Raw genomic sequence first — 19,925 nt, forward strand, 5'->3', positions numbered from 1 at the left:
GAGACTTACCAGAGTTTGTACAATGGCATGATTGGTTGCGTTCATATGGGCGTTGAGTGGGAACGAGCACTCCCCATCACAGTAGTTGGCTGCGTAGCCTTTTGGAGCGATTATCCAGTCCTTTTTAGGGAAACAAACAGAACGTGGTTCAACACACAACTGCACACAATTAAGAGCAGCTGAAAATTTTCCACTAACTTCTTCCTTGAGGGTGAAAATGTGTTTTCACTGAAACTGCTCGGGTTTTAGTTGGGTTTTTTTAATTTCTTTTTGCGTGCCACTTTTTGTTTGTCACTTTTCCATGGACACACTGATTTTAATGTCTAAAGAATGATTTACATCTATGTACAGCTCAACTACCATTAACTAAGAGGGCTTTACACCTCTTAGTTGGTGTAACAAAACTCTTGTTGGGTTGCATTGTGGGGATTGTGGTTTGGAGGCCTTTATTTCCAACATTTCCTGCAGGCCCTCTGGCTGAAATACCTTTCCTAGGTTGAGTCACAGGCACAGCTGGTGTCCCTCAGAGACAGCCTAGCTTGTACACTCTTACAGAGGGATACCACTCTGCTAAAGACACTGTGGGAAATCTTAGCTGCCTAACAGCTTCTCCACATCTGCCAGCCACCTAAAGAAGGGGCAGGGCAGCCAGACTGAGCTGCATGAGCAAGCAGATGGCCCCAGTGGCAATCTGAGTGCCATGCTAGGCAAAAAGGGGACTCTTCACCAAAGGAAGCTTGTCTGCTGCTGACAAAAAAGAGCCAAAGGAAAATTAAAAGCAGCACCATGTAACAAGAGACACTTGGCCTCCCTTGGTGTTGGGCTCTGCAGGTCACCCTGCAGAAGGATGAGCTAGTATGTTTCACGTGCGTGTATCTCTTAGGCAGTTTCCACTCTACCTGATGATCACCGGAGTTCGCCTGAATTTTGCTACAGCAGGGCTGAGCAGCCATACACTGTTGCTGTAGGTTTGCTAACCAAGTCTGTTCTGAAGGAAACAGCACTGCCCAGCAACTGTGGAGGGCTCTCTTTTGCCTTGATCATTCTCCTACAAAAAGTAGGACCCGGATTCCAGCTCTTACAATGAGCCCTGCTAGTCTGTGGCCTTCCTTTGGCATCATCTTATCTTTCTGCAACTAGAATGGTAAAGGTAGTACCTTCAAGATCATGAACTTCCCAACTGGAATTCACTTCCTGCCCAAAAGCAGGGCAAGATTAAGGAAGAGGTGGAACGTCTCTGCTCAGGTGAAAAAGCCCCCCCATAAGTAACAGGGAATGGAGTCAACAGACAGCCACAATTGCAGCTACTGGGCTGGAGTTGACACATGAGCTACAAAAAATGCTGCTATCCCATTAGCAAGAGGACTTGCATGTGTTGAGTATTACAGAAGCAGCAGGGACAGCACTGCCATCCTGAATTATAACCTGGTAAAAGCATTAGCTGATAGAAATGGGATCTCCCTCACGAGTGCTGAATGAAAGAATGAAAAAACATTTGAAAAAGAGAAGGTGAGGGCAGTCTTTGAAATATGATGTTTGTTTGCACTACAGCCTGGTCCTAAATAACTTACTCTAAATGACTTTCTGGTCTCATGGTGTTGCAACTAAACTCAGTCTTCAGTCTACATACCGCAGGCAGTGCTAATTGTGGGGCAGGGATTGTGGAGGATTTCAAACAATGGCCAAGGTTAAAATCAGGGTGATCACTAGAAAAAAATTTAGCTAAAATCACTGCTTAACATCAGATTGTTTTCCTTATCATTAGAGGTACACAGATATAAGCCCTTGCCCGTACCGTGACTCCCAAGAGTGACAGAGAATGACTGTATACTTGAATCCCATAAAGTATCAAGCTTTCTCTGGGTCTTATCAAATGTCACAATTATCAATATTTATTTGCCCTTCTCTGTGACTGGTTTTAGAGAGGAGGCACAAGGGACATTTTAAAGCATAATGGCAGACTCGAGTGGAATTACCGTGACACTGTTTAGATAACATTTCATAACAAAATGTCTGGTTTACCCAGAGAGAAACATCACACACCTGCCATCCCAAGTCTTGGAAGCTAACGTAAAGCTCATGCTTTCTGCATGCTGTTTTTAAGTCACTGCTGTTGTAATCTGTTAAAAGAAAAAGAGCAAAACAAGAATTTAGAAAATAAAACAGGCCAAGCATTGCTGGAGGGCACATCTGGCCACATGTGTGCATGCTGCGGGCTCAGCAGCGAGAAGTGACGAGCTCCCTCAGCAGCTAAAAGGATAAGGGTGTTGAGGGACATCCAAAGCAGGGCTGAAGCTTTTAAGATGCCTGTGGGAATGGAGGAACCCAAGTAACAGTGACTCAATTATAGTTACTTCAGCTGTCCTTAAAGTGCTTGGAAAACACCTCCAGTAAAATAACTTCTTAAAATAAATCTACTTCAGCCCCACATAGGCTGCATCCCCACCGGGTGCTCACACTCACCTCACTTCCTCAGCTCCCATTTCTGGCATGTGCTGCCCCAGGTGGGGAGCTCAAGCCGCACACGCTCACTGAGAGAGAGAACTGCAGCCCCAGGAAGGTTAATCATCACCTTGTGCCCCTGCACCAGTCTGCAGAAGTCCTCAAACAGCTAAGGTGCCCCACAGGCAGGGAAGCCATGTCCTTGTTCTTCTCTGTACCTTACCCCAGCTTGTCCCACACATCTCATGTGACCCATGGCACCACCTCTGCCCTTGGACCTCTACAAACCTTTTCAGAGCATGCTCTGAAAAACACATTTCTCCTTTCTATAAACTGCTTATCTGTAGATGACACAGCACCTGACATGCTCTCACCATTCACTTGCTCCTTATTGTCAATAAAGTAGGGACACAGGATGCAAAGCCCTGACCAAGACCTTCTGCCTTTCCATGGCACAATGTATGGGGATGTTTCAACGATGCAGGAGCTGCTCCTGATGATCCCACAAAGTACAGCTATTGACAGCGAGTGGAATTTCCCATTTATATTTGGAAAGAGGCAGCTCGGCATGTGAACACCTGAAACCACAGTGAGCAGAGGAGCTGAGCTGTGACAGAGGAGCCTTTCACCTCCAGGTGGCTGCACAGATCCACCCTGATGGGTGGTTGCTGATTTTGTCACACCTCAGGTGGCTGCTGGACCTCAGCAGAGCAGCCACAGAAACCGCCCTTGCAGCGAGGTGACTTGGCCACCAGCTCCAGCTGCTGATCCTGTGCTTTGCACCTGATGGTAGGCATGAGAGAAAGAGATGGCAACAAATTCAGCTAAGCAGCTTGGGAGCCCAGGTCATTGTCCATGTTTTCCTCCCATGCCTTTCCACAGGGGTCTTCTCCTCCCTCACAGCTCCCATTTGCAAGTAAAGGCACTCCTGTCAGTAGGCAGATGCCACAGGCTGATGGCCCTGCCTCCTGCTGCCCTGGACCTTTCTGCTTACCAGCCCCCTGGTGCCCCTAACACAGCTTGAAAGGGCACCCTCCCAGAGCAGCTTTCCCCAGATGCAGCAGCTGGGATAGAAAAATATTTTTAGTGATTTTTTTCCTTGGCTCTGAATAAGCCTTTCTTTTTCTTCCCTCCAGCGCCATTCCCGCCCCCTTCCCCCCCCCCCACCGGTCCCCCCCCCCCGAAGTTTGGGAACTACAAATGCAAATATTTATTCAGAAGAAAAACTATAATACTAAAAGCACATCCAACTGACATTAAGGGCAGCACAGCAGTACAGCTGGGCACAGTTAACACTGAGGGCTGAAAAAACCTTACACCTCAAACCCAGCTTCCCAACCACCAAAGATTAGAGAGTTGTTTTTAGAAGCAGTTGGGTTTTAAACTCTGAGGATTGCATTTCAGCCTTTGAATAGCTTCGCTTCAATCACGGATTTAATCAGGTGAGCAGAGCTGGTTAACAGCCTGCTGCAGCATAAACATTCACTCTTCCAGGAGCACGCGGTAGCAAGAACAGAGGCAAGTCTCTCTATTCAAGCTTTCCATTCTCAAACCAGACATACCCAGTAGAAACGAGGCTGTGGTGGTTTATTTCAGATGAAGCTTCCCAGTCCCTGGCTCAGCCCAGGAGCAAATTTCTAGCATGTGATGTTTCTAAATGATTTGGTCATAGTGAGGGAAAAAAAATGCGAAGATGCTTTTAGTGATCAACAGCTTTCATTAAAACACCTGAGAACACAACTTCATTGTTCTTCAATGGGATATATAGATTGCTTAGAGGAAAACCATATGTATTTGACATTGGAGTTGATCTATTCACAACTGAGTGGGTAAAATGGTGCTATGCTCTAAATCCAGCTACATTTTACCCAGATCTGCTACAGGAAAGGGGAGAAGGCAAGGGAGGCAGAGAAAACAGGAGTGGGAAGGAAGGCTGCAAGCAATCACAAGTTTAAGAAAACACAGGGGTGGAAAAAGAGAACTGCTTAACAAGGTACACCAAGCAGAACATGTTATGAACGTGTCCTCTCTCACACTACCCCCAAAAACTCGCCTCAGCTCACTGGTCAGTCACCTGATTCACACTCTGCATGGAGCCCTGGCTGCTCTCCATCCAGGGCAGATGCAGACAGCTCTATCTCCTCATTTGCCCAGCCTCAGCCTTTGCTTTTCTAAATGTCAACACATTAAACATCTCCTCTCCCTAGCTTTACACTCTTCCCTGTTTAACCCTCACCCAAGATCCCCTGCCCTCTTTTCTTGTCATGTGTTTGCCTACTATGCTTGCTTTATGGAAGCTATTTTAGCCCAACTTTAGGTAAGTCACAAACCTTTAAGCAACCCTTAGCAGGAGCTTTCTGAATTGGGGAAAGAGATGCAGTGGTACAGATGCACACAATCATGACCCATTTCCTACAGCTGGGGGCTCAGCATATGCCCTACATTGGGCATACATCTTGAAATCCCATCAGTTATGGGCCTGAAAAGAAGAGGAATACACAGAGTCACAGGGTTTTGGCAATGACCTAAAGCTCACTCACTGAGCTACTGAAGTTGGCTTTCACAACACATTTTCTGCAAAGCCTGGAAAGCAGGATCAGCCACCCCAGGCCAGCATGCTCAGCTGTTTTAGCCCAAATTGCCACTTGGGGTGGTTTGAAATGCAAGATCCAACTGCCAAGAGGCGACAGGGATTGTGTCCCTTCCTGCCAGCCTTGCAGCAGGGAGCCAGGAGGGCCAAGAGCAGGCAGCCTGCAGAGGGGAGGTGCTGCAAACAACTGCCGCAGGGCTGACCTACACTGCCGTGGCACAATTGGCAGGGCTTGCTCACCAGAGGCCTTCAGCATCTCTGAGAGTTTAGGGAGCTGCTTTGGGAGCTCCTGTAGGCTCATTGTGGGTTTAGCAAAATTGCCTCTATTTTTTCCCCTGAACATACCAATTCAGAAACGCTAACTTGGCACTTACAAGGCACTGCATTTAATCATGCTGCAAACAATTTTGTCTAAAACAGAGATTCAAAAAAAGCTCAAACCCCTAGTTCTGCACTTAAAAATAACCCCCGGAGCAGCACAGTTAAAACAGCACAGCTAAGATTGTCTCTGTGGTGTGTTCACACCGAATGTCGTCTGCCTTCACCAGGACCCAAGTGTGACTTTCTGCAAGCACAGATGTTTCTCTTAAGCTGGACACTGGCATGTGCATTGCTGAAAAGGGTGAGAGAACAGCCTGACCCTAATGGTCTTCCTCCTACAGATACTTATGCACCCACCTTAGATTTCCTATAACCTCTCCCACGTTAAGTGCTGGCAAAGAACACATAAATATTTACTGCAGTCGATCCATCTGAGAACACCCTCGCTGCTCCCAAGGTGCCAGTTTACCAAATTCCACACAGTAATTAATTGCTTCTGTGATTCAAAATAGCTTTGACAGAGGTCTGCAAGGCCAGCCCCTTCTTCTTGGTGTTTGACTTTGGTGATTTGTCCGGATAAAGCTGGTGTAAACTGATCACACAGTTAATAACAGCCCACTTCACATGAAAGTGATCTGCCTGGGTGGGAAGAAGGGGAGATGTTGGGCTGATGTGAACCCGCACGTGAAGGCACATACAGAAATGCTGGCCACACTGCTCCAGTCTGCATCCAAACACTGCACTGAAGGGAAAACTACACTGGAGGGAAGATTGGCTGCCAGATAACAAAGTTTATTAACAAGGCCATTGCCATCACAAAAGCGTTTGGCCTTATTTGCCTTCAGTGTTTGTGCATGCTGCCCTTTGCAATACCTGGTTCCCGTGCACACGGGGAAATCTGTCTGGTGCAGTGCACGTCTGCTGGAAGGAAAGGCTCTCCATTTTTCATGGAGCACCTCACATCAGTCCAGGGGGCATTAAAGAGAAGGACCTGAAAAGGGACTTGGCTTGAGTTTCATTCAGAGCAGCAAGTACAGCCCAAAGTCACGCATTGAAATTCTCTCCATGAGGAGGGGCTGACAGGCACAGATGTGCCTGGAGGCTGACTTGCAAAAGAGAAGGATTACCGCCACTGGAGAAAGAACTAGCCCTGTGCAAAACCCATAAATCATGGAGTTGGCTGAAGGGTAGAGGTTCACGGCCTGTTACGCTGGACAGTCCCATCTTTTTGCTCAGCTGGAGGGTCAGCACGAGTCTGAGAGCAGGAGTTCAAGCCACTGCAAGATTCAGCTGAGCCAGGGCCTCCAGACCCTGCCGACAACAGCAGAGAAACACCTGCGGGCTCCTCCCACCCACTGTGTGCCTCCATGTCCAGGGCCAGATCTGGCATGTGACTTCCTGCCTCAGCAGATGAAAATACTCCCTTTTCTTCCTGCTCATCCTCCTTCTGCAGAAGAATTGAGGCTCCAGGAATGCATTGACGCAGGACTCTATGTCAAAGCAGTTTATAACCATGAGGGTTGCTCAGTTCTGCTTTATATAAGCCAGTGATAATTAAGTGTTTATAATACATGGAAATAAGCATTCTTGGCAAAAAAAAAATACAGACCACTGAGAACCTTGTGCCACAAACGCAGCCTTAGAATCTGAGCTCTTGGTACTGACTGCAGGACAACTGCACACCAAAGGGAGCAGAGTGGGGTCTCTTTGGGTCCCTTTCCCACACACAGCAGCATGCCTTCACCTAATTCCTGCCTCCCCAGGTCCAATACCAGCCCTGCAGCACACTTCATGCACTCCAAACTGATTGAAGCACTTGCCATATCTAGATGGTAACTGGGGCTTTTTAAAACATACTGCCCCAAAACAACTCACAGCATCTTTTGGGAAAGGGGTTCCTTTTTGGACTGGAAAAAGAAAACCCAGTGTATTGATTAACACAGAGGAAAGAAGTTGCAGTCTACAAAAACCCCCATCAAAACTAAAAACTGCCTTGCTCTGCAGAAGAGAAACTGCTCTCAAGCCCTGCTGGGGAGCAGCAATCCTACCTTGGGGAAGAGCACCAACCAAAAATCTGACAAGATGAGAGATGCAATGAGAGAAGAAGATGCACAGGCAAGGAGAGGCACAGAAGGGAACTGCAGCATGCCAGTTCTGCACTCACTTTGGGTCCAGATGCATCAGTGCACCCTCAGAAGAGCTAGGTAGCCTTCAGGATAATCCCTGGGCTTGCCTTCTGCTTCATCCTGGGGGAAATGCTTCCTCAGCCCCACTATCCATCAGGATTTTTTTATCCTCCCAGGTTAAAAAAAAAAAAAAGAAAATCTGTGATCTCTAACGCTAAAACCACTTTTTGGTCATTGGTGCCTCTTAGGCTGTTAAATGAACCACTTCTTAAAATGAACAGAGTCTGAGAGTGTCACACTTAGAAAGGAAAACAAGATGATGTAGTCTCTCTTTTCTAAACACAGAAACCAACCAAACATACATCTTAACTTTAAATTCCCCTCCTTTCCCCTGCCTTAAATCCACAGTCTCAACTATGCCTTGTTGACTACTGCGCTGCCAAATTCCAGGTTTTAAATTAAAGCTGGCCCAAAAAAAGCCCTCGAGGCCACAGAATGCCAGCTATTTTCCCTTTTTGTCATTTTAGAATTTTATGATCTGATGTGTGGTGCAGTCAAGAAAGCAGCAAAGTACAAATAGCCCTTTTTGCCCAACGTATCTGCTCTCTCTGGGGCTTTGAGTCACATCACCTGATTTAATAGTGTGAAAATTTTGTTTCAGCACTGTGAAGTTTGCAGAGCCAGGAAGAAAAAGCTGGAGTTTATCCTGACTCCAAGTGCCACTAGCACCACAAAACAGCAGCGCAGAATGTAACTTTCCCAAAGCACCACGGATGCATTAAAAAATTGGCTCTTGTGAAGGGAACCCAGAGGCTGAGCCTACCAAAGTGGGAGAATTGCCTGTATAACAGCTGGGCTTAAGACGCCCAGCTGAATAAACTACCTGTGCCCTTGGCAAGATCATCATGCAGGAAAACAACTCAGCAAGCAGCTACAATGCCCAGCCTAAAAACTGCAGCGCAGAAACCTGAAGGAGGACCAAAGCAGGTCTCAGCAACTTAGATACACAGAAGATGTTCCCATGGCAGATTGGATGATAACTCCTCCAGAAATGCCATGCTGGCACCGGCCAGCCTCCCCCAGGGAGGTTGGACTGAAGAACTGAGTTGTTTCTCCTGCCCTTAAAATCCACAAAGGACATCTCACACCCAGCCAAGTCTGGCACTTGCATGGCATGGCATTGGAACCCACAGCCACGCTGCCGTGTGCACCACAAGGACATGCAAAGGCCACTAGTGGCCAACTGCTGCTGGCACACGCTAGCCCAGAGGGCAAGTCCATCACCACAGTGGTCTGGAGCAATTGAGCTGAGTCAACACACGGCCATGCACAAACCCTGGCTCCCAGCCCTGGAAGGGCTTCCAGCCTGGCTCTGCTCCCTGCAGCATGGAGCCACCTTGGGAGCAAACATGGCTCATCCACAACCCAAGCATGCAAGAGCAGGGAACAGCCTACATATTCCCACCAGCTAAGCATCAGCAATGCTGGTTCATCTCCCTCTGCTGTATTTGGACATAGACTAAAAAATACAACTGCCTCTCTTCCTTGGGGCATAGTCATTTCTAAACATGAGAAAAGCAGGGATACTATAGGAAACGAAGGGGGCAGCATAAGCAAATTAATCAAGCAACTTGGAATAGGCTGAAATGTTTGAGAGGAAAGAAGGTACTCAGTAAATGATGGGCAGACAAGACTAAGAAGACAGAAAACTCTCCATTTCTGCCAAAATGTCATCATTACTCTATTGCCCCACCGGCCCACAACAGCACTCACAAGGCTTCCGTACAAAACCTGCAACATGCAACCTCTCCACAGCAAAAAGGTAAACTTCTTTGCCTGCCTGGAAAGGTACTTCACCATGTGTACACTGATGTTCTCACAAGATTAAAAAAAATAAAGTATCTTGTGCTGTTCTTCCATGGTTTTTCCAAAGAAAACTGAAAGAGGAATCTGCTGGGAATGCATACATGCAACACCATAAATCTCAGTGTATGCAGAGATAGTCTTTGAAATACTGCATTTCGCAGGGCATAATTCTAGACAAATACTGCATAGCAAGCAACCTACAAGCACAAGAGTTGTGGTTAAAATACCTCACCACCTTGAATTCAATGGATGCAACTTCACATGGGGATCTGGACTCCACGTGGATTCAAGAGCACTCCTGTAAGTTTCATTACATGAGACCTCCTCTCCTACAACCTTGCGGATGTAACCTATTTCCCCAAGGAAGAGCATCCCACCTCACGACCTCCTTCTTGCTTCTGCCCTCCAAAGCATCCAGAGCCATTACAAGACATCATCTCAGCTTGCGCTGCATGATTGATTACTCCTGTTCCATGATTACCTGTGACACTGGACACCCTGGAAACATCCTGAGTCTGGGTGGAGCGGTTCCGGCTCTGCTGCCTGCGCCTGCTGGTCGCTGACCTAGTGGTGCGTAGGTGAACCTCGCTCACTTTGAAGAAGGCCACCATGAAAGGCTGCTTGTCGTAGGGGCCATCTCGCCCTACCAGCCCTGCTTCTCTAGGGTTTACACTGAAACCTTCAAGCCAAACAGAAAAAGGAGAAAAATTAGAGAAATGGTGCAGTTGCATTGCTCCTTTCAGCAACCAGCGTCTCCTCTCTACTTGCTCACACTCTTCTTTAAACACCAAACATTCCTTTCTTGCCACCACAACCTATGGACATTTTTATGACAGCTCTCCACCCACGCTGGACAAGACTTCACTGCAGCATCTGGTTCCTTGGTGTCCCTTTGGCATCTCTAGTCCCATTTTGGCAGTAAAGTTATATAGATAGATATGTAAGACACTGAATTTGATGTGTTATGACATCAGTCCTGTTGCTTGTGAAACACAAGAAGCAGACATGAGATTAGGAGATGTCTAGGGACAGCAGAGAGCAAAGAGATGGTGTGCTTTTGCCAGGAGAACAGTGATGGGCCCTCAGTCCAGCTGGGGAGGTAGAGTGTGCCACTAACATTTCCTCAGGGAGAAGTGGACAGCCCCTCTAGTCTTACTTGACATCACAGGTGTACTAAATTGCAGCATGAAGCAATAGAAAAAAACAAGGTTAGAGACTGGCTCCTTAGACAGATGTCACAGTCACCTCCTGCTCATCTAGATCCTCTCCATTGCTTATCTTCCAACACTCAATTTCACACTCTTTTGCAGTCTCTTATTTTCTTTTCTTTTCCACCTTTCAAAGTTTTTGTAGGCTGTGAAATGCTGCTATTACAGCTGCCCCACACAGCAACCACATAGTTTCTCCAGCATTGCTCCCAAGTCAGCTTTGATGAGATCAACAGCAGCCACAGCAGCCAGGACAGCTGACATAAACCCACACAGAGAGGTACATACCTCTGCCTTTTCTCTTCTTCTCCTCCCCAGACCTCACCCCACATGGCATCCCAGTTCCATGCCCTCTTCCACCCCCAACACAGAAAACGAGGCCCTACCCAAACTCATCTCCACCAGCTGGCCTGGTACTGTCTAGGGACAGCTGACCTCACTTACGGGAAAAGACACGTCCATCACAGGACAGCCAGGAACCAACAGCCCACCACCTGTGCCCTCAGACATCTTGCTCATGGTGTTGGCTGCAGCTGCCTTGGGAATGGAGAGTGCTCACCCTGCCTCATCCCAGCAGAGTTCTGCTAACACCACTTCTAGACAGCATCCAAGAGACTGAGGGGTGACTCGTGCTACCTGGCCCATAACCTACCATCCCGGGTCACCACGCTCAGCTGCAGTCCCATGTTGTGCTGGGGGTTCATCACCCACATGTTGCTGGTGGCAGTGACGTCGAACTCCAGCCAGCCCTCCTCCGACGCCCACACCGCCCGCGTGTCCAGCAGAAACAGGTCAGAGGCCCTGCAGAGAAAGGTAGTGACAAGATTGTGAGGTTGGGGATTCTCTCTCCTGGCTTTTGCTGTAACAGAAATAAAATCTGAAATAGTTCTAAGTTATGTTAATGTCTAAAACAAAACAATGTCTCAAATCTGCCTGTTTGTATCCAGAGTTTTGCCATGAGATGCACATACTTCCACACATGAAACTCAGGATTATAAAGGTTTTTCACCATTTTCTCAGACAAAGGAAAGCAATCCTACTCCTCAGGGCTGTCCATTTCTCTACCAGCAAGGGATGAGTAAGGCACTCTTCTTCCTGAAGAGTGTACAGCTAGCCCTGACATTACTTCATTCATACATTTAGTACATTAATAGCCAGTGGAACCACCAGCATGACCAGGCATTCAACGGCTTTTGCCACAGGGGTATCATGGTTTAAGCTCCCCGTATACAAATACAGGCTTACCTCAACTGACCAAAATAAAGAACCAAATAAACAACTGGCCAAGAATCAAACAGTAAAAGAAAATGGACCTCTAAAGGCCTCTAAAGACATTTTTCTGAGGCTCATCAACAACGACTGGATGCCTTGCTCCAAGGCTGCTGGTCTTGCACCACCTTCATGGGCGTCAGCTTCAAATGCTTTTAACTCAATAACTCCTTTGCAGCACCAAGTACTCACCCAAACTCTATCCAATGAAATCAGCTGCAGAAGCACCCAGAGAAATCCCATGCACATTTTCTTACTGTATTAGAGATGTAACTTTTCTGTGCAAGAAAGCTACAATTCCTACCTTTTACCTGTGGCCTTCACCACAAAATGGATATCAGGTTTCAATCCCATCTTCATCTCTTTTCCCCACTGGATTGTTTTTCCAACAATGCAAATGAGGAAACAGGGTACCTGTCTCTCCTACCCACGAAAGGTTAGGTTCAGAAAAAAAAATTTGATTGAGTTACGTTTTATTTTTGGCCGACTGCTATGTCATACTGCCCAGCAGCTTGGTCTGCATGAGATCACACATGGAAAAAAAAGTACTTAAGTGTACTAGAGCTCCTAGTGCAGCTATTTTTACAACATGGAGGCTTTCCTCCACCTCACTGGTAGCTGCACTGTGGTTGACTCAGCAGCCTTTCCCACAGGAGTCTTTGCCACCATTCCTTCAGCGGGAAGAGGGTTCAGGATCAACTCTGACCTTCACCTCCAACAGCAGTAAGCAGCTCCAGCCAGTCAGCTGCTACATGTTTTGGAAACCCTAAGGTTGAGAGATTTGGGCTTTCCCAGGCAGGGTATTTAAACCAAAATGTTGCTTAAAGGCAACTGCAAACAGCAGCTGCAGCTGTGACCACTCTTTCCCTTTCCAGTTTTAAGAGAGGAATGAACTTCTACATCATTCCCACCTCTGAATATGACTTAAATGTTGGGCCTCTCCAATGCCTGAAGTCAACTATATCTGAAAAGGGATTTTCCTAGCACCTGTTGTGACCTCCCTCCTCACACCAATTGCTTCCTGAATTCTGTAACTCCTCTACACAAGAAACTCTGTAAGAGCAAACCCTCCTGAACATTGAAACACACACATAGGAGTAGTCAGGTCTAAAAAAAACACTAGGAGGAGGTAGAAAGTTTACATTCCCACTGCCTTGACCCTCAGGAAGGCACCTGGACATCAGAGAGATGTAAAGCCAAAATGGTCCACATGGCATCATTAGCCCACTCCCCTGAACTCCAGGCAGGATCACCTACTACCATGTTGTTCCTGAGAGATGTTTGCCTGACCTGATCTCATATATCTCCAGCCTCAGAAACTCTCTCATCTTTCCAGGAAATTGAATGGGCTTCATGTGACCTTTGTCCCCCTTCTTTTACCTAACTTAAATGTCACAACAATGTCCCCTTCTTATTACAACAATATCTTCAGTCTCTTCTTAACAAGCCCTGTTTCATAGACTTTGACTTCTCTCATTGTTTTTTACTGACCCAGCTCAGATCAAGACCTCACTGATGCTGAGTACAGCAGAAGGATAATCTTGATACATCTCACAGACTGTGCCTCTACTCATACACCTCAGAATATGATTTTGGCTTCTTCACAAAACTCACACTGTTAACTCATGTTCACCTTGTGATCTACTATAATCCTTGGATTCATGCTGCTGAACCACAAAGGACACAGTAATTCCCTAGTCATTCAAATTTCAATGATTTTTCACGTCCAAATGCAACTGTCCTTTCCACCAAATCAAATTTCCCCTCCACCCCACCTCAGACTGAATCTCCACAATTATCAGATTACTTAAAATACAGACTTGCCTTCCAATGGGCATCCCCCATTTTAATATCCTCCACAAATATAGTAAGAAAACTGCCTGACCGAAGAACAATTCTACCAAAGAAGAATGAGCCACTTTATCCCAGTCTGCCACTCTCCCTTTGGAAAGATTTTGATTCCTTTGTAAAATGAAGAAAAACAGACCATCGGGCTTTCCAGTCCAGTTAAGTCTCTACAAAAAGTCCCATACAGAACTGGTTTTTAACCAGCTCTGCTATTCAGTTGACTTTTGCATTGCTCAACTGGATGAAGGTTCACCCCACAAGTATTTTAGGGCACAGTGGATATGTAGGCAACACATCTGAATACCTTTTCTTTAAGCCTCTTTTCAATCAACATTTGTTGCCCAAGCCTCAGCAGGCTGCGCAGAACTGTTTCCATTTTGGCATGAAGGTTCTAAAAAAATATTTAGTCACCTATTTCCAAAGACAAAATTAAGGAGGAAGTAGGGGGAAAAAATTTACTCGCATATAAAAACCTCCCAACTATTTAAATGTGTGTCTTTAACCACTCCTTTATATTCTTCAGAACAGAAATCTTGCATGTCCCCCCACCTCCTTAAAAAAATCACCTCAAATTTGGCCAAGAAGTAAGTACTTGAAAATTGCTGCCCACGAAGGCTCAACAGAGATGCAACTCTTAGCAACAAAATTCTCTGGACTTTTTGCATGCAGGGAATATACTTTCCCTTCCTTCCCCACAAATACCCGAGAAGAATCTGCTCCTTCCTAGAGCTGCATGGCTAAGAGATACCCCTGTTACTCCTGAAAAAAAAAAAAAAAAGAAAAAGAAAAAAAGCCATATAATGTCTAAACTTGAAATGGACACTGGGAAAATCTCCCAGACTAGCCTCTGGTCAAAGAGAAATAGGAAGGAAGGTTAAAGGGAAAGAACATGTCATCTCAGCCCCTGGTCAAAAAGAATATCTCAGTAGACTGGGAAAGGTGGAGGGTTTTTTGTAGTCGTGGGGGACACAGAGACATGTAAGGACTAGATGGAGAGACCTTAGATTAAAAGTCAGTGGAGAAAAAGTGATTACAAAGATTTTCATCTGCACAACAAGAATGAGACCTTATAGTCATGTCCAAAAGAGAAATAGTTTAGGAAGCAGTCAAACACCATGCTGAAGAGTGCTACATATAAGCAGCTGGAAGCCTACAGTCAAAGCAAAATTTGAGAGTGAACAAGAAAGTGAGAAATATACTGAACAAGTCACACAAAACAAAGTACTGAATTTCTAGTCATTAAATGACAACATTGATCCTGGGCAGTGAGGCAGGGAGTGGCCTTCCAAGAGGAAGCAGCAACTGTGTATTTGGTCACATTCATGGAGGGGTGTCTGAAAGCTCCAGCTTTTGAGAACAACAGAGGCAAGATGGAACCCGAGGGAAAGCTGAGTGTGAGGAAAAAGAAAAACTAGAAAAATAAAGGCTGGAAGACATTTTTTAGCCAGCATCACTGAAGAGAGAGGAAGAAGTATCTGCTCTTATCACAGGCTGAAGAAAGCAGAGTCAGTCCAAAGGTTTCGTGCCTAAGCAACCCCAGATGTCAAGGACATCAAAGAACCTCTGGTACCTTTAAAATACTTTAAAATTCAGTATACAGAAGATAAATTTCATCACCAAAACAGGCAGCTTCTTCATACTCTCTGTCTAAACCTGTCTCTGGGTTTTTACATAGCTACTGCCACCTCATTGTCACTAATGAGCCCAACAGCCTCATCTTTATTTTCGATGTGCTTGACCATCTGGATGAGTCCAGTTACTGATTTCCATAGGAAGGCTGCTGCAGGCATATTATTTTATGCCTTTTATTATTAAAGGGAAGCAAGTGAATGGGAGAAACTGAGGTGATGAGCTGAAACAACTTTCCTGATGCAAGAGAAAATATTAAATAGGAAGATGCAAATTAGAGACTCCCAGCTCAAAACAGGAGGTCTTTGTTCTGCATCAAGGCTTTGAAGTGCGGCTCAAATCTCAAGAAATAAATGAGAGTGTTTCCATGGCCTTCAGAAGACTTTGGAGAAGGACAGAGAAGCAAAGGTCAACAGAGCAATCACAAGTGGCTGCAATAAACAGAATGGAGTACACAGTTTACTGGAGGAAATATGGCCTGTGTAATTCAGAAGGCAGGATTTAGCTCCTGTGTCCTCAGAGAGCAGATTTGTCAGATATAAATATCAAATATAGCTACTATTCTTAATGCCAGCATCCCAACCATGTGCTCAGGGCATTTATAGGAGAAACAGCTTGCATTTAGCTTCAGTGCTTTCCCCCTCTAAGAGAAATATTTTGTTAACTGAAACCTCTGTGTAAACCTTTCAACAGAACATCTCTAGGTGTTAATTCTTTTTAATTGAACACTAATTAAATTAGAATTCAGTCAAATTAGTAACCAGGTCAAGTGGTTTCTCTTAGTTACTATACTTAGTGAAATGTTCACATTAAAATTATTTCTCTGTTCTGGATACACATTACAACATGGAACTTTGCTACAGGAAAAACACCAAAGCTATAAAAAGCTAAATTTAAAGAAGCATCTGTTGAACTATTTTTTTTTTTTTTTTACTTTCCCACCCTCCCTGGCCTTCTTTCCCTGAGCAGACAGAAGTTTTACCAGGGAGACAGTGAGAACAAACAGAAATCTCACCTTCAAAATGACCAAGTTAAAGGTCTCATATTTTAATTACATGTCTTGGAACAACATTTTTGGCCCAACTTCAAAGCTTGCAATTACCCAGGTGTTTAAAGGATTGTTACGCATCAACAGCCATTTACCAAAACATTAATTACTAAAAGTCTCTAAAACTTTCCTCAGCTCAACCTTTTTGTTTACTTTTCTTCAAAGACAAGTTGACATAATAGTCTAGACTGCCTAGCAGCAGTTTCTCAAAAGGGAATTTTGCACAGAAGTGTGCGGAATCTACATTTTAATTAATACACTTTCTAAACACTCTTCTCCACACCTCAGGATCAGCGTCTTTAGTTTGCAGTGACATCAACTTTCTGTAAAAATTATCCTGTGTTTGGCAAACTAGCGAGATTACTTGCTCTTGTCTACTTTCAATGGGCAAATAACTCTTACCCACAACTGACTTGGTCTTACAGAGTTGGATGGAGCTCCAAATAGACAAAAATTTGAAACTGCAGCCTCTTCAGACCTGTAGATCCCCCATCTTGCAGTAGATGTAAGCGCTACTTTAAATTTAAAAGTGTTTATTACTTATAGAATGGACCTTATGTGGAGCTCCCACGGCACAAGGTACTGCCAAGAGACGCAATACAAAACCTTAACAACTTCGTGTGTCTAAATGACCAGCACTCCAAAGACTTAACACCAGCATAGGAAATTTAATCTCTCAGTGCTCCCCTGTACAGAGAGCCTCAGGCAGGGGAATGCCAGCACCTGGAGTGAGCTGCCATGGAAAGCAAAGGCAGTCTCTATTGTTTCATGAGAAGTCAGGCTCAGTTTAACTGTCCTGAAGAAGCAATTCCACCTGTGGGCCAGAAGGCCAGGAGAGAGGTACACATCCTGTAAGAGTTTCTTAGAAACAAGGAAGGAAATATGAAGAAATGTCAACCTACAAATAAAGTTGCTTCCAAGGTGGAAGAGAAGACCAGCAGCTGGGCACTGATTTGCAAGGACTGAGAGCCAGCAGAGGAAAAAAGCATGGAATGGAGATGTCGGGACATTCTGGAGGAGGTCTGCAATTCAGCATGGGGAGGGGAAAGCCATCCTGGATGCATCCAGACATGGAAAAGAACAAGAAGGAATGGATAAACTCAGCCTGGCACCTCCACTGCTCTGTGTAGAGTAACCTTGGGCTGAAAAGTCTGTTCTGTAACACTGTGTCCATTGCCTCTGGCAGCAAAGTCTCCTAGGGCAGAGGGTTAAGTCTTCCAGCCTCACCAGAGAGCAGCAGGGTGAAACCCAGGTTTCAGAGCTGCCTCTGGCAAAGGGTGGAAAATCAGAGCCTAGAGCTAGAACACACCAAGACTATGGGAAGTTCAACCTACAGGTCCATGACAATGCCCAGTAAAGTCAACACAAATATCTGGGTGCAAAGGTGTGCCAACCCATTCAGCTTAAGGTCTCGAGCTTTACAGATATGAGGAATGAGTATTTTACCAACTGGAACAGTTAAAGAAAAGAAAAAAATCATCCCAAGTGATAGGAATAAGATATGTATTTACTTTTTTTTTTACTACAATTCTATAAGGAAAAGGGGCATTCCAGCTGCAGTGACAGTTATAGTACTACTCTTCAGAGTTTAAATGCAGTTTGAGGCACAAAGATGGGGAAGAGAACAAAGGGGTGGTATTTATCTTTGTCCATTAAGTAAAGAAATAAGGCACTGATATGGCATTTTTAGTTTAGATAGAAAATGCCAGCTGGTTATGGAACCAGTATGTTTCACCCAGAATAACTCTGACTTTCAAACTACTCTAAACCAACCAGCCTAAAACACAACAAATCACATACCCACAGTGGGAGCTGAACTGAGATGTGGACAGATGCCTCTCTATAGCATCATGGAAACAGCTCCATCATATACAAATATATGCACACTATATACAAATCTGACCCCAACTTGAAACAGATTGATGCTAGCCTTGTCATTTGTATTACACAACCCATTCCAAAACCCAGTCGAGGAGGGTTATTTATTTTCTAAGCTATAAACACTGCAGTTGAATCAATTTGCCCTTTAGATTAGAAGCTCGGATCACATTTGTATAAATATCCTGTTGCAAAGAGGAAGACTTTATTACCACTATAACTGGCAGCTAAAACCAACAAGCGCCTTAACCCTTAAGGAATTGTGTTCAGTAGAACAGGAACATGGTCCCCAGGCAGTTGCTCTGCAGGGCACATTTATGACCACACGTGTCTTTTCATGTAGGAGGAATCTTCCTGACCATCGTGTTCCCATATTTCATTCTGGGTGCAAACGAAACTGTTTAATAAACTGACCATTAACGTACCGTATCTTCCTTTGATCACTAACACAGGCCACTGTGTTTTTCATAGATCAGTTGTTTGGACAGTGTGGGAGTTTTTGAGGCCTGCATTAGCAGGATATTTACACTTGAAAACATACTGATGATACAAACCAAGGACTAACATCTTTGATCAACCATAAACTGCCTTTCCTAGTCCTGACCTGACACCTCTCTGGGTGAGGGCATGGAAGTTTCGAGAAAGAAACTGTTTAAATAATGATCGGTTTTCAGGGACAAACTCATTTCTTCCCTTCCTTTGTAAAGGTCTTGTTTACATGGCATTCCACTCCCAAGAGGTACCAGAAATCACAGAGGACTTTGCTGGTTCTTCAACAAAATCAGTCCTGCACTTTAGACTCAAGTCCAGGTGCCAGGTTTAGCTGTGCATTGGTACCACACAAGGGAGGAGAGTCGAGGCTGGGTAGCTTCTGCCTGCTGAAATCAAACAGTCTGTCAGATACAGCCAAGGTGGGACAAGCACCTGGAAGCTGATGCCACTTGCCCTCCTAAACTGGTGCTTTGGCAAACATCCCTGTTTTCTGCATATTCCAAAGGAGAAAGAAAAAGAAAAAAAAGAAAAAAAAAAGAAGAAAAAGATGCCACCCTAGTGTTCCAATAGCCCAGTCTCTTAAAACTCTGGGGAATCAGAAGCTGAAGGGCAACAACATCTGCCAGATGTGTCACCCATTCCCTCTCCCAGCATCAGCCCTTACAGCCCACAGCCTGTTCCAAAACCTGGCCATCCCCCTCAAAGCAAACCAGATGTCACTTCAGCCCTGCCTGGTGAAGCCTCTTCTCCACACAATCCAAAATGCACACCACTGATGGCTGGCCACAAGCTTGACCCATCCATCCTGAGGATTTCATTAATCTCCTCGCAGCATCCCACTGACAGCTCCAGCAGTTTGTGTTATGACAAAACGTGGCTGTTAACCACGGTTTGGTTAAAAAACAAAAGCTTCGTTTCTAGGCACTATTTTTCTTACCTTATGAAAGGGTGGAAGGAATGGGGAGATGAAAATATTACTGACACAAGTGAGTCAGTATTAAAAATGTTTTCTTTTTTGAGAGAGAATGTACATAGACCACACTGTCCAGAATGTGAGTTTCACTGCCTGGAGCCCCCACGAGTATATTTTTTATATTTCTGATGAGACAAGGTCACATTTCTGCCCATAGGTTTCATGCTATTTCAATCAGCCTTGATCTCTGATCATTCATGCTCTCTTTCCATACATGTCTGCCTAGAAGACAGCC

General features: G+C 45.1%; 1 protein-coding gene across 2 annotated transcripts in view; it reads right to left on the reverse strand.

The window, feature by feature from the left end:
• The window catches only part of BMP6 (bone morphogenetic protein 6), an 88,120-nt gene that overhangs the window by 1,541 nt on the left and 66,654 nt on the right, over positions 1–19,925 (reverse strand). Inside the window, exons 3-6 of one of the 2 annotated variants that reach the window (XM_038126728.1) lie at positions 11,206–11,354; positions 9,827–10,024; positions 2,044–2,120; positions 10–120 (exon numbers count right to left, since the gene is read on the reverse strand). In XM_038126728.1, the coding sequence (XP_037982656.1) occupies positions 10–120; positions 2,044–2,120; positions 9,827–10,024; positions 11,206–11,354 (535 nt within the window). The remainder of the gene's footprint in view (positions 1–9; positions 121–2,043; positions 2,121–9,826; positions 10,025–11,205; positions 11,355–19,925) is intronic. The other variant, XM_038126729.1, reaches the window with a different exon arrangement.

The sequence above is a fragment of the Motacilla alba genome, chromosome 2 (genome assembly GCF_015832195.1).
Source record: "Motacilla alba alba isolate MOTALB_02 chromosome 2, Motacilla_alba_V1.0_pri, whole genome shotgun sequence".
Classification (NCBI taxonomy): domain Eukaryota; kingdom Metazoa; phylum Chordata; class Aves; order Passeriformes; family Motacillidae; genus Motacilla; species Motacilla alba.